The 17,746-nt window shown below is 49.3% G+C and overlaps 1 protein-coding gene across 5 annotated transcripts in view; it reads left to right on the forward strand.

Moving 5' to 3' along the window:
• The window catches only part of PTPRN (protein tyrosine phosphatase receptor type N), a 472,242-nt gene that overhangs the window by 411,593 nt on the left and 42,903 nt on the right, over nt 1-17,746 (forward strand). For all 5 annotated transcript variants that reach the window (XM_085650116.1, XM_085650114.1, XM_085650115.1 and 2 more), the window contains exon 19: nt 1,120-1,286. In XM_085650116.1, the coding sequence (XP_085506242.1) occupies nt 1,120-1,286 (167 nt within the window). The remainder of the gene's footprint in view (nt 1-1,119; nt 1,287-17,746) is intronic.

Consider the following 17,746-nt stretch of genomic DNA (forward strand, 5'->3'; position numbering starts at 1 on the left):
TGTGAAAGGGAGGCAGCAGAACTGCACCATATCTACTAGACACAGCACTATTTTCCTCTCTCCCTCTGCGGGCGCACTTTAGGCTGCAATGCGCCAGCGCACATGCCCTGTGGGCACAATGGCTCCAGAGTGTGTGTGTTCTGTAAGGAATACTTTTTGTATTGGAAAGGGACCCTTCCAGTTCAAAAACTTTCCTTTTCCGCGTTTCCTGCTTTGTATGTGTGCTGTACAGTGCAGCTTCCATGCCAAGTAGGAAAAACGAGGACAAATAAAAACATGTCTCCTTGTTTTTCCTCCCTCAAGGTGGCATAAGATTTGGCTGCAAATCCCTGTCTAAGAATGTTTGTCGATAGGGACGTGCATCAGAACCCAAGGGTGGGTGCATGGAAACACCAGGTACCACCGATCGAACATCCCCTTAATGAAAGTAATGCAAAGCAGAACATAGTGCAGCTTTGCATTACTTTATTAAATTACCCAGCACAAACCTTGATTTGAGTTGGATAGTAAATCGCAATATAACACTTTGCGCCAGATTTGTGCTACAAACGTAACGCAAACCTGCGAAGAGCAGTGGTAAACCGCCAGGCTTATAATGGCTGGTATGAGCCTAGAACGCCAACATTCCTTAATTTAGAGCATTCTGCCCTTATTGGTGAAATGTTCTAATAGCCTTATAACCCTTGTGCCTCGGGCTATACTGGCTGTTAAAGGCCCTGTCCCTCGGCTTCAGGGCCATTAGCAACCGGTACAGCCCTCATCCGCGGGCTATATATTTTAACATTTTAAAATAAATATCTGAGTCTATGTTGACCTGTGCTGTCTCTATGGCACCCCTGTGTACTTTGTGTATCTACGTTTTTCCAGTGCTGTTTTCCCCATCTGTGTAACTTCCTGCAGCTCTTTGTTTTCAGTTTCGGTAGGTCCTTGTGACGCTGCCCTCCCTGTGAATGTAACCTCTTGAAACTCTGTTTACAGATCTTGTAACCTCTTGTAGCGCTGCGTTCCCTCGTATCTAGCCACTTGTCTCTACATTCACTGTGGACTCAGGACACTTTCCCCTCCTCTTGCTCCCCTTTCATGGTAGGAGTTCCTCACATTCTCACGGTTTCTTTTTAGGTGAACCTGGTGTCCGAGCACATCTGGTGCGAGGACTTCCTGGTGCGTAGCTTCTATCTGAAGAACGTGCAGTCGCAGGAGACGCGCACCCTCACACAGTTCCACTTCCTGAGCTGGCCGGCCGAGAGCATCCCGACCACCACGCGACCACTCCTGGACTTCCGCAGGTGAGCCATTCCAAGACAGCGGTGGGAGGTGCAGTGGTGGCCCTACCTTACTCAGGCAAAGCATGTGCTTCAGATACTTAGAAGCGAGAGGGGAAGCGCACTCTAGACTCTAGAGGAACTGCTGTCTGGGTACAATGTGGAAGATCTAAAGTAGGGATCTGCAAGGATTCCTTCTGCAGAGTTTTGTCTCAAACTGTGCAAGAGTTGCCGACTCAGCAAAGACTGCATGCAGATGTTGGTTTTCTTGGAAAATCTTAGCCTAACTCTAATCCGTTCATACGTGAAATGAATTTTCAAGAAAATAATTCACAAAGAAAAATTTGAAATAATTTTCATTGTAACGTTTGTATGCTTTCAGTTTCAGGTTTGCCCGCCCTTAATCCTGAGACGTGACTCTGCTAGTCAGTGAGACTGTGATATTCACCGGCCTTCAAGCTAGGGTTGTGTGTTGCCTATGCTGGTTATTGGCGATGCAGATATGGCTGGCATTGCTCTGCGCACTGTGTCATGTTTTACTGGAGTGGGATTTAGGCGTGACTACCGTCCAAGCAGAGGGCATACTATGTGGGTACGTTTGTGATCTCCAATGCAACATCTCACCACTCAGCTGCATCACCAGCTGGCCAGAGATGCCCTTCCCTAGTGGTCTCAGGATCCCGTCCATTGAACTGGTAAGAGCTGGGTTTACACAAAGTGAGGCTCAGAGGCAAAGAAGAAACATTCAAGAAATCCTAGCACTGTCATATCCTTTCGGTGAATCTACAAAGGTTACTCTCAGGAATACTTAGAACTGCAGTTTCCTCGCCTCTAGAATATTCCCCAGTTGCCAGACTGGCTCCAGAAGCTCTTTCATCAATGGCCCTGCATGCTGGTAAGTGGCGCTGTGTGGCTCTGCGCCGGCTCTCTACCGCCTGGAAATGATGGCGCAGAGCCTCAGAGAAACGCCACCTATGCAAGCTGATGTCCGTTCCTTTATTTCTGCGCTTTTAAGTTCACGTCCAGAGTTCTGCTCCTACATTTGTCGGCGTTTCGATGATTTCCACATGTGAACCAGTGTGCTATGGAGCTTTGTCCCATACAAAAATGACTCCAGGCCATGTTGTGACTACAGAAAAGCGATGTTGATCGCAGATCCGCATAAGGTGTGTCTGTTGGGTGGGCTTGGAGCACGATTCAAAGTCATGTGACAAGTATTCCCATTTGAACCCTGCGTCGATCGGGTACCTAGAAGTAAACGTCATTCTGAGGCCGCTTTCCAAAGGTCCAGCTCGCAATAGAAGTGTTGCGGTAAGTCCAAATCAAAGTCAAAGAGTAAACACAAAAAAGCAACGTGGAACTCGACTCCATCCTGCCACTGTGTGTCCAAGAAGGCACAAGGACATCGCCATGTTAGTTAGTCTCCTCCGAGTCTCTCAGACTGAGCCAATTCCCAAGCTGACCCCGAGGTGCTCTGAGTCGACTGCGCCATCAGCGATGTCAGGGCAAATCGAAGCTCCCAAGAGACCACGCTGCAGATTTGTAGCACTTTTCCAGCTCCCCCTGGCGTGCTTTCAGGCCCAAGAATCTGCGGGGGCCTCCAGTAGGAATGTTGCCTTCACATGTTCCTATTGACTCCAGGGAACCTTCTCTGGGTACAGCACCTACTCCAGCTCAGATGCAGACCCCAGCACTACACATGTGCAGGACCGCCACTCATGATCCTGGTGTTGACGTCACTGGTTCAGAAAGATGATCTGACCCTGATGTTCAACTGCGAACCGACTTCAGCCCAATATAGGCCGATATCATACTACAAAAATCCTGAAGCACCACCCATCGTCATACAACCCGGAGTGCACCAAAACCTCTACCAGGGCACTCACACCGACAGAAGCTCCACCAGATGATGATGAGGGTGGGGTTAGAAATGGTGTTCTTCCCCTCGTTATAATGATAATTTCTGCACAGATTTACAAGAGGTCAGTGGGTTGAATACCTTCCCTGATACGGGGTTGGACTCGCCACTTGGGCCACCTATTGAAGCGAGTGCATCATTTGCAGTTGTAGTCGGACGGGCGCTGAGTTCCTGTATTTGCACTTCCCCTCTATCAAGATTAAAACTAATATTCTCATGGAAGTTCTACCCTCAGGGCTTGCACATCCGGCCCTTGCTCTTCTTCAATGAGGCCCTCACAGATACTTTGAGAGCTACTTGGTCAAACCATACTCTTTCCCGCCATTGAATAGGTAGATCTCCAAGCGTGGCCGGATGGCACTTGACGACCCTGACTGTCTCGCTAAGCATCGTCCTCCATAGAGCCTAGAAGTGCAGTAACATGAACTCCAATTCTTTCCCTACGACTTCTCCGGAGAGGGAGTCCGAGATAATCAAAGCTTTTGGGAACCTTTTGTCTTTGGTGAGCCTGCTGCTGGTATCAGTCAATGCCGTCTGTTTGCTAATCTGCTATACGCGTGCCCTTTGGGACATAGCCAGCAAGATCATGCCAGCAGTCCCAGAAGACCTTGCGGCCCCCCTGGCTCAAGTAATCCATGGTGGGCAGGGCGCAGCCAACTATGTGATTCATGTTGGCCTGGAAACTACTGGCTAATTGGGGGAGGGGGTGGTTGGTACCAGCTTTGAGCTTCCCTGTCACACATGGATTCATTCCATGGGATTTTCCGGAGACGCGCAGGTCTCTCTCATGGATATGCCCTTTGATGGCTCATGCCTTTTTGGTGAAAAAGCGGATTTTTCTCTTGAGCATTTTAAGAACAGCAGAGCCCGCCCACGCTGTCTGGGACTGTTGCCTCCTACCAACATGTACCCAAATGAGTGAAGAAAATTTAGAGGCAACTCCAGGGGGTTGGTGTGCAGACAGCTCATCAGTCACCCCAAACACTGCATCAGCCGCCTCATTCCTTCCGAGGCCAGGGACGAGGGTCTGGCTGACATCACACAGGACAGCAGGTGTACCAGTCCTCCCAGTCCCCCTCACCTGCATCAACCGTCTTTAAGTTGCTTTAGTTTGCCCGTAGCAGTGCACACCCATCCCCTGGGGAGGCAGAAATCTATTTTTCTCCTAGGATGGAAATCCATCATGTCCGACAGATTGGTCATGTAGATTGTTGAGCCTGGTTACGTCCTACCCTTCTGTCTACTCCATCACATCTTTCCTCCCAGATCCGATCGACTTTTGAAGGAGAACCTCTCCGTTCTTGTGCAGGCAGTCTGAGGGTTGCTCTCCAAGGTGCTATCGAGAGGGCTCTGGACTCAGAAAGAGGAGGGAGAGGTTTGTTGCTCTCATCATTTCCTTATGCCCAAAACGTCCAGAGGCCTCCTGTCTACCTTGCACCTTCGACCTGAATGCCTTCTTGTCGAACACAGACTCAAAATGCTCATGTTGGCTCAGATGTTGGCTGCACAGGATCTAGAAGACTGGATTGGTTTTGCATTTTCATATACCCACCCACAAGTGCAACGGGCATTGCCTGTGTTTCCAGATCATCCAGGAGCATTTCCCATTCACGGTACTCTCCTTTGCCCCCCAACTCCCCCTCAGTGCCCCTCAGGTCTTCATGAAAGGGATGGCAATAGTCACAACGCATCTTAGTTAGTTGGGAAAACCAGTCTTCCCCTCTCTCAATGACTGGCGGAGGAAGACTGGCTCACCAAAGGCCTTCCTAGATCACTCCCAGAGGACAGCAACCCTCTTGACATCATTGGGGTTCACAATCACTGCGCCTTCGTTGCATCGTACTCCTTCGCAGAGGTTGTCATTCTTTGGGGCTATCCTAAACACAGTGTGATTCAAAGCCTTTTCTCTGCCACAGCAAATCCGAGACATTTGGGCTATCATCACACAGTATCGGCCTCAGTCCTGAATCAGGGTGAGAGCAGCCCTGAGGCTTCTGAGCTTCCTGCAGTCTCCTGGTCGATTCTGCCAGATGGCACATACGGACTCCCGGTGAGACCACCCCCACAGAAAACTAGCGGATTCCACTCAGATTATGGATGAGCCAGCCGATGAACCACAGTGGTGGCTTATGAGTGCAGCTACTCCAGTGGCAGACCCCTCTCCCTTTCCCACCCAGAGCTGACGGTGGTGAAGGATGCGCCACTTCTGGGATGGGGAGGTCATGTGGGGGAGGTGGAGATCTGGTCAACATCGGCTGCCCGGCTCCATATCAATCTGTTGGATTGCTGATGCTATTTGTTTGGTGGGGAAGGCGTTCCTGCCATGCAGCGAGGGGAGGGCGTTCCTGCCATGCAGCGAGGGGAGGGCGTTCCTGCCATGCAGCGAGGGGAGGGCGTTCCTGCCATGCAGCGAGGGGAGGGTGTTCCTGCCATGCAGCGAGGGGAGGGCGTTCCTGCAATGCAGCAAGGGGAGGGGAACTCGTTCATTGCTAACTGAGGACGCCACTTGATTACGTGCATATCCACGGATCATTCATCCCCGCAATTCTATTACAATTGCTTGTTAACCCCGGATGCGCGGACTGTTCTCATTGACCTCGGATCGGAGCAAGACACCCCTATTGCCCGTCTCCGTACTTTAACAGCTACCGTTGCGGTCACACCCGCACCCGCCAGCAGACCTCCAGACCTTGTTGTACTACTAGACGCGAGTTTTATATTCCGGCATTTTACCACGTCCACTGTCTTCGGCAATTTCTTTCAATACCAGGCTTGTTCATTTTTTCGTCCTGATGATGATCCTTGTATCTCTGTAATAGGATCGAAACGTCGTCGACCCCAATCTATACAGCATGCACATTAATCTATTATGTAAAAAAGTGCACTGTTTGTATAGAAAAAGCTTTAACATTGGATTTCGTAATTAAGCTCCGCTTGCCTTGCCTGTAATGTCTGTTTGTTTTGTATTTCTCTTCTTCTCCCAACGGATACAGGACTGTGTCCCACATATGTTTTGCTGTTGATTATTGTTTGCTTTTTCATTGAAGAATTAAACTGGATGTCCGGCTGGACATTCTTAAATATAGTTTCGATTCTGTACTATATTTATTCCCCTCATTCCTTAAATAATTTTGAGGACCACTGTTTGCTTGAAATTAGCAGTTACAATGCAGGCATCACCACAAATGCGTCTTCACCATACATATCATTACAGCAACATGCCTTAGAGAAAGCAGCGTTGGACTTTAAAGTCCAACGCTTTCCCTACAGTTGCGCGGGCTAGAGTTGAAAAAGTAAGTGATACCGCTTCAAAGTCCAGCACTTTCCCTAAGGCATGGCGGCGTAACGATATGCGTGGTACAAGAATGCGTGGTGAAGACTTATTCACTGTAAAGACTGCGGAGTAACAGCATCCCTTGTTCCAACATACAACCGTGACGTGGGCATCAGTGCACAAGTTCATAAGGCACAACTGTCTTGAGAAAGAGATCAGATGAGAAAGAAGTTTTGCCCGCTCGATCCTGCAAGATTTTGTGGGTGTGAACCCACTCCACAGACTCTCTGCCTTGGGAGATCTTGCCTTGGTTTCTATTCTAAGGTGAGTGATCTGCGATTGGAAGTATCCATCAGATGAACAAGTCGCTTACCTTCGGTAACCCTCTTTCTGGTGGATAGTCTGTCTCACCACAGACTCCTCTCGACCCTCTCACCTCCCTGTTGTGTGCGCTGGCTTCTCTGAACCTTCTAAAAGGGTCCCAAGTTAGAGATCGGATCTCCACGCTTGAGGAGGCCTGGGAAACCATCCTCTTTCGCAGGGATGGGACGCCATTATCACAGCCTTCCAGGCTTCGTCCAAAGATGACACAAATCCATTCTGAAGGTATGGTTTGCGGTCAGGCACCAGAACGACCCTCGACCCCAGGGGGTGACTACCAGAAAACACATCCTGCCTTCTCCCTGTCTCAGAAGCTACACCTCCTGGTCTCACACTCACACTCACTCTCTCTCCCTCTCTCTTCTCTCTCTCCTCTCTCCTCTCTCCTCTCTCTCTCTCCCTCTCCTTTCCCTGCTTCTTCTGCCCTTCCCACCGCTCCTCCATCCTACCTTCTCCCTGTCTCAGCAGCTGCACCTCCTGGTGACACACACACACACTCACACACACTCACTCACTCTCTCCTATCCCTGCTTCTTCTGCCCTTCCCGGCTCACCGCTCCTCCATCCTACTTTCTACCACTGGGGATATCGCCCCACCCTCTGGCCCCTGTGTAGATTGTTATGGGTTTTATCTGTTCTTCTCTTCACCCGTTGGGAGGAGGCGCCTCATATACCAGATTGTAACGGAATGGCGTCCATAAAGGGTGGAACGTCACAGCAACGCAGCCTCGTTGGTGGGCTCCCTGGACATAAGGTCCTATTCTTATGAACCAGTTATAGTTATCATGCAATATTCATTTTATATCTGACTGCACCACTTGTGCCCTTTGCTGTGCTGCTCTTGACTTCCACTGTAACTTTCAAAGTGAAACATATCCTTTAAGTCAGAGACCTGCACACTGGTAGAGGTCATTGTTTTCTGTCCGCATCTGAGAGAGCGGAAACTGTCAAGCAAGACACTGGCCCAGCATGCCGGTGGCACTTCCATGCAGTCTGCTCTGTCACATCCGGGGAGGGTCAAGCCAGCACAGAGAGTGCACGGCGCCACCTAGCGGTGCGCAGGAGCATTACTGAAAAGGATTTCAGGACCCGTCTGGCACCTGGGAATATTTTAAATGTGAGGCGTCTGCGGTTACATAGAGCATCCACCAGAGGGCGCATTACCAAAGGTGAGTAACTTGTTCTCCTTGTCTTTAACTTGATTGCATTTCCTTTTATCTGATTTGCAGAGCGCAGCCACCAAAGCGATCCACCTCGGAATGAAAACATGTATGTTGAATTAAGTGAAAACTACTAAAGTGACAACACTGGGATGAATACAAAAACAGGCAAGGGTCCTCTTAGAAAATAAGGGGCAGATTTATGAGCCCCTTGCGCCACTTTTGCGTCACTTTTAACTTGGGAAAAGTGACGCAAAAGTGGCGCAAGGGGCTCATAAATCTGCCCCTAAGAATGACAGGAAGACGAGAGCAGTCAGTGTAAACAACCCGTGGCAAAGAGCTTCAGGGAGGACGCAGAGCAACGAGCGGACGCGAGATCTGGTGAAGGGAGAATGAGGAATATCCAAGCACATCTAGAAACCAGAAGGAAGGTTTCAGGATACAAGATAGAGGTTGAAACGAAAGGCAGACTATGGAGGACAAAACCACGACTAGACTGAAAAAAGATACACAATGTGGAGACGAGGAGGAAAAGGAAGCAACGAACAAAAGGAAAGCGAAGGAAAGAGGAGGGGAAGACGCTAAGAAGGAGGTGAAATCCTGATGCTGGAGAGGGGTGTCAGCAGAAAGGGGAGGGTTTATATCTGTGAAGTTGGCTGATCTACAGGTACAAATAGCTGCTAAGATGTGGCCAGAGAAAGAAAGAGAGTCAAAGAAGACACCCGGAGGACAGAACTAGATAGAGAGTGGAAACACGAGGGGGGATGCAGGGGTGAGGGGATGGAGTGGAGCTGAACAGAGTTCACAAATGAGGTGGAGACGATTGAACAGTGATTGCAAGCAAGCTGGGGTCTGTAGGACGGGAAGCTGGAGCCTACAGGATGGGAAGCTGAGGCCTACAGGAAGGGTAGCTGGGGCCTACAGGTAGGAAAGCTGGGGCCTACAGGAATGGAATCTAGGCCTACAAGAAGGGAAGCTGGGCTTACAAAAAGGGAAGCTGAGGCCTACAGGATGGGAAGCTGAGGCCTACAGGATGGGAATCTAGGCCTACAGGAAGGGAAGCTGGGGCCTACAGGAATGGAATCTAGGCCTACAGGAAGGGAAGCTGGGCCTACAAAAAGGGAAGCTGGGGCCTACAGGAAGGGAAGCTGGGGCCTACAGGAAGGGAATCTGGGGCCTACAGAAAGGTAAGCTGGGGCCTACAGGAAGGGAAGCTGGGGCCTACAGAAAAGGAGGCTGGGGCCTACAGGAAGGGAAGATGAGGCCTACAGGAAGGAAAGCTGGTGCATACAGAAATGGAAGCTGGGGCCTACAGGAAGGGAAGCTGAGGCCTACAGGAAAGGAAGCTGAGGCTTACAGGAAGGGAAGCTGGGGCCTACAGGAAGGGAAGCTGGGGTCTACAGGCAGGGAAGCTGAGGCCTACAGGAAGGGAAGCAGGGCCTATAGGATGGGAAGCCGAGGCCTACAGGAAGGGAAGCTGGGGCCTACAGGAAGGGAAGCTGGGGTCTGTAGGATGGGAAGCCGGGCCTACAGGAAGGGAGGGAAGCTGGGGCCTGCAGGATGGAAATCTGGACCCATTAGGACCTGAAGCTGGGGCCTACAGGAAGGGAAGCTGGGGCCTACATAAATAGAAGCTGGGCCTACAGGAAGGGAAGCTGGGGCCTACAGGAAGGGAAGCTGGGGCCTACATAAATAGAAGCTGGGCCTACAGGAAGGGAAGCTGGGGCCTGCAGGATGGGAATCTGGACCCATCAGGACCTGAAGCTGGAGCTTACAGGAAGGGAAGATGGGGCCTGCAGGATGGGAAGCTGAGGCCTACAGGAAGGGAAGATGGGCCTACAAAAATGGAAGCTGGGGCCTACAGGAAGGGAAGCTGGGGCCTACAGGAAGGGAAGCTGGGGCCTACAGAAATAGAAGCTGGGGCCTACAGGAAGGGAAGCTGGGGCCTACAGGAAGGGAAGCTGAAGCCTACAGGATGGGAAGCTGGGCCTACAAAAATGGGAGCTGGGGCCTACAGGAAAGGAAGCTAGGGCCTACAGGAAGGGAAGCTGGGGCCTACAGGAAGGGAAGCTGAGGCCTACAGGAAGGTAAGCTGGGGCCTACAGGAAGGGAAGCTGGGGCCTACAGAAAGGGAAGCTGGGCCTACAAAAATGGAAGTTGGGGCCTACAAGAAGGGAAGCTGTGGCCTACAGAAATAGAACCTGGGGGCTACAGGAAGGAAAGCTGAGGCCTACAGGAAGGTAAGCTGGGGCCTACAGGAAGGAAAGCTGGGCCTACAGAAATGGAAGCTGAGGCCTACAGGAAGGGAAGCTGGGCCTATAGGATGGGAAGCTGAGACCTACAGGAAGGGAAGCTGAGGCCTACAGGAAGGGAAGTTGGGTCCTACAAAAAGGGAAGCTGGGTCCTACAAAAAGGGAAGCTGGGTCCTACAAAAAGGGAAGCTAGGTCCTACAGAAAGGGAAGCTGGGCCTACAAAAAGAGAAGCTGGATCCTACAGGATGGGAATCTGGACCCAACAGGACCTGAAGCTGGGGCCTACAGAAATAGAAGCTGGGACCTACAGGATGGGAAGCTGGGGCCTACAGGAAGGGAAGCTGGGGCCTACAGGAAGGGAAGCTGGGCCTTCAAAAATGGAAGCTGGGGCCTACAGGAAGGGAATCTGGGGCCTACAGGAATGGAATCTAGGCCCACAGGAAGGGAAGCTGGGGCTTGCAGGATGGGAAACTGGGCCTGTATGATGGGAAGCTGAGGCCTACAGGAAGGGAAGCTGGGGCCTACAGGAATGGAATCTAGGCCTACAGGAAGGGAAGCTGGGGCCTGCAGGATGGGAATCTCGACCCTACAGGACCTGAAGCTAGGGCTTATAGGAAGGGAAGATGGGGCCTGCAGGATAGGAAACTGGTCCCTACAGGTCCTGAAGCTAGGACCTACAGGAAGGGGAAGGGACAAGGGCCTTGAGATTATCAAGAAATGTTTGGCAAGATCAAAGGGGGAGATATTAGATGTTAGGGAATTGGTGTAGATTAGGAATGAGAGTGGCCGAGGATGGAAACTTTGGGAAACCCATAAAGAACAGGACGAGGAGGATGAGACTGTCAAGCTCATGACATGGAGTAGCTATAGCTGGAGAGTGTTGTGCCTGAAATATCTTGAGTTTATTAAAGTGGCAGAGCAAACAGTGTTGGACAGAAGGGAGGAAGTTAGAGAAACAAAGGAGGGCAGATGTCGTGCATTGAGCAGAATGATAAAAGATTTAAGGAGAACAGAGAATTGGGGTCAGATTTTGATCTTGGCTGACAAATTGTACTCCATCAGGCCGACGGAATAAATTACTCCATCGCCCTGCTGGAGTACGCCCCTGCCAAATTTTGAAATGTCCTTCAACCCGACATACATTTCGCCTATTGACAGGAACCACCATCAAGGTGGTTGCTGACACTGTAATGGAATTTTACTGTATGGCTCTGTCACACGTGGCGGAGCCCTACGGCAAAGTTTCAAAACTTTTTTTTATTTTATAAAACAAAACCCTAAAGTGTTGTCTCCCATGGCAAGGGGGGAATTTTTCGTTTTTTACTGCCCCTTACCCCCAGGGTATTCCTTGAGGTGATGGGCAGAAAAAACAGCTATATGTCCACCCATCTAAATTGGGCGGACGGACATATAGCCATCTGTCCGATGACCCTTACTCCATCGGGCGTTTGGAGATGTTTGGCCTTCCATTGCCAAACTGTGGCTCGCCCGCATATAAATTCAGCTAAGGGACCGTTATGTTGGCGGTGAGAATACTCCACCGTCGTTGCTACGGAGTATGCGTACCACCAACATATAAATCAAGCTCTTAGAGTCCAGATGGTGTGAGTTTGTAAACTGCTTGCTGAAGCAGGGTGAGAAGTTTGGCGAGAAGAGACATTAAATGGAACTTAGCATGAAAGGAGGAATCTAGGGGAGTCTGCTGCAGTTGTTATGTTATTTTTAATTTTAAGTTAGTGCCATGTTTGAAGGAGTAAGAAATTGCCAAGACAGAATGACAGGGAGAGAACTGAGAGGTATAAACGCCCAGCAAGAACAATGGATAGGTTTTTGATTTGATCTTTGTATTAATGTCTTTGCGGCTCTCATTTCTTTCAATCAGTCTTTGCCTGTTAGTAGTTATCCTCTGTAAGTCTCGCTGTGGGATTCCTCCCCTCTCTCTATCATCTCTTGTCCACAGCTCTATCTTGCTCTCTAGCACTGTCTGTCTTCTGTTGCTCTCTCTATACTGCCTCTGTAGCTTTGCTTGCACGTCTCCTCTGTATGTGTCTCTCTCCTTTGTATTTGCAACCAGAGGAACTCTTTATTCGTGTGAGTCATTCTGTCCTCTTTGCTCTTGCTCAGGGGGTTACCCGGTGCTTGTCCTGATTCACGGGGTATTTGCATGTGGTTTTCGTGTCTTTCTTTACCCTATATCTCTGCTGTGGGTCTGTTTTTTTCTTGCATATCTTTGCCTTTATGTGTCTTTCTGTTAACATGTCCTTAGGCTCTCTTTGTCCCTTTAATATGTCTGTAAATCTCTTTCTTCACTGTAAGTCTTCCTGAAGGTTCTCTTTGTCCAGATGTATTTGCCTTTGAGCCTCTCTCTCCTCTGTAACTCTTCCTGGAGGTTGTGTTTGTCCAGATGTATTTGCTTGTGAGTCTCTCTCTCCTCTGTAACTCTTCCTGGAGGTTGTGTTTGTCCAGATGTGTTTGCCTGTGAACCTCTCTCTCCCCTGTAACTCTTCCTGAAGGTTCTCTTTGTCCAGATGTATTTGCCTGTGAGTCTCTCTCTCCCCTGTAACTCTTCCTGGAGGTTGTGTTTCTCCAGATGTGTTTGCCTGTGAACCTCTCTCTCCCCTGTAACTCTTCCTGAAGGTTCTCTTTGTCCAGATGTGTTTGCCTGTGAACCTCTCTCTCCCCTGTAAGTCATTCTGAAGGTTCTCTTTGTCCAGATGTGTTTGCCTGTGAGCCTCTCTCTCCCCTGTAACTCTTCCTGAAGGTTCTATTTGTCCAGATGTGTTTGCCTGTGAGTCTCTCTCTCCTCTGTAACTCTTCCTGAAGGTTCTCTTTGTCCAGATGTGTTTGCCTGTGAACCTCTCTCTTCCCTGTAACTCTTCCTGAAGGTTCTCTTTGTCCAGATGTATTTTCCTGTGAGTCTCTCTCTCCCCTGTAACTCTTCCTGAAGGTTCTCTTTGTCCAGATGTGTTTGCCTGTGAACCTCTCTCTCCCCTGTAACTCTTCCTGAAGGTTCTCTTTGTCCAGATGTGTTTGCCTGTGAACCTCTCTCTCCCCTGTAACTCTTCCTGAAGGTTCTCTTTGTCCAGATGTATTTTCCTGTGAACCTCTCTCTCCCCTGTAACTCTTCCTGAAGGTTCTCTTTGTCCAGATGTATTTGCCTGTGAGCCTCTCTCTCCCCTGTAACTCTTCCTGAAGGTTCTCTTTGTCCAGATGTGTTTGCCTGTGAACCTCTCTCTCCCCTGTAACTCTTCCTGAAGGTTCTCTTTGTCCAGATGTATTTTCCTGTGAGTCTCTCTCTCCCCTGTAACTCTTCCTGAAGGTTCTCTTTGTCCACATGTGTTTGCCTGTGAGTCTCTCTCTCCTCTGTAACTCTTCCTGAAGGTTCTCTTTGTCCAGATGTGTTTGCCTGTGAGCCTCTCTCTCCTCTGTAACTCTGAGGTGGGCTCTCACATTCCCAGTATATTTGGTTCTTGGTCTTTCTCATCTTCTGGTGCCTCTCTTGGTGGTCTCACTCTTCTTCCCACAGCTGCCAGTGTCATTTTTGTGGTTTGCAGCTAGTAATCTTGGTCCAGTTGCATAGTCACAAAAGTGATCATTGACAGGTGTCCCTGCTGCATGGAGCATGATGGGAGTACGTCTTCAGTGACTGGAGAGACACCGGAAGCATCGTGCCTGACTGGGATTCCAATTCTTCAACGTCGTGCACCAAGATGAACCATGGACTGGTACACTCCAAAACACAGGAGGTCAAATATGTGAGTGACCGGGGCCCTGGAGGAAAACAGCTGGGGTGACCAGAGCTCTGCAGGGAACAGCTGGGGTGACCAGAGCTCTACAGGGAACAGCTGGGGTGACTAGAGCTCTACAGGGAACAGCTGGGGTACCAAACACTCCAGCAGTAAGCTGCTGGGGGAAACAGGGTTGTACAGGACAATTCTGGGTTACTATGGTTGCAGCAGAAAGCTGGTGGGGAGATTAGGGCTGTAGAGTAAATTATTGGGGTTACCGAGGCTCCAGCAGATAGCTGCCAAGAATGCTCACTCCCTCACGTTAGAGGGCGGAGCCTCCGGCGACAGGATTTATGAGTGTAACATTACTACTCATGAGTTGGTAGAATAAATTATAATGTTCATAAAACAGGAGAGCAGTTGATGGGTCAAAAATAATATGAAGAAAGCTGTATCTTGCGCAGAGGAAAAGAATTATCCATGTTACCATTTGTACTCACTCATAGCAGAGGCGGAGTCAACAAGCGCCAGTAGGAGTCATATATATTTAGGTGAAACATTGGAATTGAAGTTCGATGGGCGCTACACCACCTCGATGCTTCGAGGCACCACTCCTCTCCCTCTCCAGTTTCCAGTCACCACTGGAGTCTGCAAAAGATCAGTCTCCTGTGCTTTCCTGACACCGCCTGAATGTATCAAGCAAACTGACTGGGGTTCAAATCATAGGAGACAGAGCTAGTGATCTGTGGTTGAGAGTGTTCCTGTGATAAGTGCATCATTCTTACTACTTCACTCGGCAGAGCATGGGATTCATCTTGATGTCTTTGCTCTGTTTGGTGTCGGTGAAAATCACAACAGTGAACACTGGGGGATATGTACAAGGAAGTGGTGGAGCGCATCGTTAGCCTCCTTGGCTTAACGCCTCTCTCCTCCTCTTCTGAAACACAAGTCTGCACCATATTTACAGGAATGTGGTGCAGCCTCGCGTTTCCCTCTGCGATGGCGCTAAGTTTAGCAACTTAGCGCTAACGCAGATACCCTTACACCAGAGTGGAAGGGCGTCTTCCTGCAGGGGAGGATTGTTTATGTGTAGGAAGGTGTCCCTTCCTGCACATAAACAATCCTGAAATGCCATTCTGTCACTTTTATGTGTGCTCCTCCATCCAGCACACATGAAAGTCACAAAATGTTTTTTTTTTTTTTATAGATTTGTCTATGTACAGGAAGGGTCACCGTCCGGTACATGAACAAACAATGGCATTTTGCTTTTTTCACAAGACAGCACACATGGAAAAAGCCAAAACGAGGAGAAATAATGCATTTTTCTCGTTCCGCTATCTTAAGACCAGTTTTTACCTGGTCTTAATTTTGGTGCTGCCTCCTATGTATGCCACCCTTGTACATATGGGGCAGTGTTAGAATCAATGGGTGTTGCGGTGGAACGCGCACTCCAACTCCCACTGCCCACCCCTTTCACGTTGGCCATAGTGTGAAAGGGGGCCTTTTGTACAAGGCAGCGTTAAGCCACGTTAAGTGGTTTAACGCTGCCTAGTACATAAGGCACAGCCCCTTTCGCCACCACAACGTCACTATAGTGACGTTGGGGTGGCGAAAGGGGATTGTACATATGCCCCTCTGTGTGTTATTCCCAACTCTCTCTGGATTAACCGGTGCACGTGTTAAATATTCATGCTCTGTTGCATGTCTTTTATTTAAAAGTGTACTTCATAAACTCTTCTCTAAAATATCTCTCAAATGTACAACGCAGCACATCATGTTAGTGCAAGGGTGGCTGCCCCATGTCTGTTCATGAAACATGAATGTGTAGTGTGTCTTTCATCCGATGATTGTATTTCACTTCCTAAAATGGGGCTACAGTTGTGTCTGGTTATCATCCTTGGGGAGTTGAGTTTTTTGGCCTCTGAATAAATACACATGATTATTGAAATGACAGCTACAGTTGTGACCTCTGCTGGTCTAACAAGCTATACAAGAGATAGATTGATGCTACTGGAAGAATAGAGCAGTGTGCCAGGGGTCATCTGGCCATAATATTTCAACCAGAGATCCTACGCAAATACCCCGGCCATGGATATTACACTTCCAGCTGTACCAGCGCCAGGTATAGCCGAGACCTCTGTGTTTATCAGTGCAAGGACAGCATTGTCAGTGGAAATAATGACTGAACCTGTTCAGGGCTCAGCTGCCTTTTGTGCTGTTTACATAACCCGTACGTACATCCATACTGGAGACGGCTAACGCTTCTGGCCACGACCCGCAGCTAGCGTTCGCTCCGAAGAGCGCCACTCTGGCTATGGTCTGCATTGAAGAGTATGGCCAAGAGATGACGATGAAGATTAGATCTCGGCCCGGGTGATACTCAACCCTCCTGGAAAGAATATTGGCGCCATCTGCATCTATGTGCAAGAGCAAGGAAATCAAAAGGCTAAAATGAGGAAGCCAAAGGGTAATGGTGAAGGGTCGAATGGTTGTGTCACCGGGAGACGCCCTGTGGGATGCCAGGAAACAAGGACCGAAGTTGTGAGGTGAAGAGGCGGAGACGTACAGGTTGTGGTTCGTCAGAAAGGTCATTGATCAAAGGGCCAATACCTGCTTTAGTGCAGAGAACCCAAAGTGTAGCATAGTTTATGTCTTAGTTCTTTCATTGGCCTTCCCTCCTTGTCTGGTCACTGAATTTAGCCTGCCCCTTGGTGTACACACTGGGGTGCACTCAAATGGTTGTCTGCAACTTCACTTGAAACATATTCCTTTCTGTGTGATCTTCCCTAGGTTTCCTTTCTGCCTAGAGGGCCCAGGAGCCCATAAGGTTGCGCAGTCTAGGATTAGAGGGTGACCCAGCACAGCACAGATGAGTTGCCTCAGTCCAGGCTTCTATATTTCATCAAGGTTAAACAGGCTTAACTTTTTCAGTTCTGAAAAGCGAATAAGTGATTTTATTATAACAACATGATGAATCATCATATCTTTGTCACTTCAGTTAATATGACATATGGTCTTTATTAGGCAGGATGGGGTATAAATTCAACTTTCAGATACTGAGGAAGGAATGAGCCATTGAGTAGGTGCTGTGTGCCCCAGGACACATTATACATCTAGGCCCATGTCTAGGAAGCCTTTCCTTTGTCCTTGTATCACGCCGGGTGATGCACGAACAACACAAAGGCTTCAGTAATATTTACAAAGCCATGCAAGGGCTGATTTGTGTGGCCCTGTAAAGAGCGGTAGGCAGCTGCTTGCGCTGTGTTACGTTTCAACTTGGGAGGTGTTCTATGGGTGGAGCATGGGTGTTCCCACGCACCCACCCATGGAGTGTTGCACATTCCCAGATTCACAAAGACTGGTAAACCTGGGAATACATCAAAATGCTACACCTTCCCCAGTGAGGCGTAATGAGGATAAATATCTCCATTTCATCTTTGCTCGTCTGCTGCATTCTGCAGCTCTCGTAGAAAGAGGAAATACCTCCAAGGATTGTTTTTGTGCAGGAAGGTACTGCTTGCTGCACATACACAATCCTGCCTTCAACACAGGCCGCCTTGACCTGAACTGGCCCCAGGCTGCACACAGTGCAACAATGCAAGGTAGGAGGTGAAATGCGCCATATCTTAGTGAACATGGAGCATTTCTGCCCGCTCCCTTTCATGCAACGCAGCACAGCAACTGCTTGCTGCCCCGTAGGACGTAAAAGTTTAGTAAATGTGCCCCTTTGTGTGTGTGACGTTCCCCTTGGTGTCTCAGTGGCTGATTCA

Source organism: Triturus cristatus, chromosome 3_2 (assembly GCF_964204655.1).
Source record: "Triturus cristatus chromosome 3_2, aTriCri1.1, whole genome shotgun sequence".
Lineage (NCBI taxonomy): Eukaryota > Metazoa > Chordata > Amphibia > Caudata > Salamandridae > Triturus > Triturus cristatus.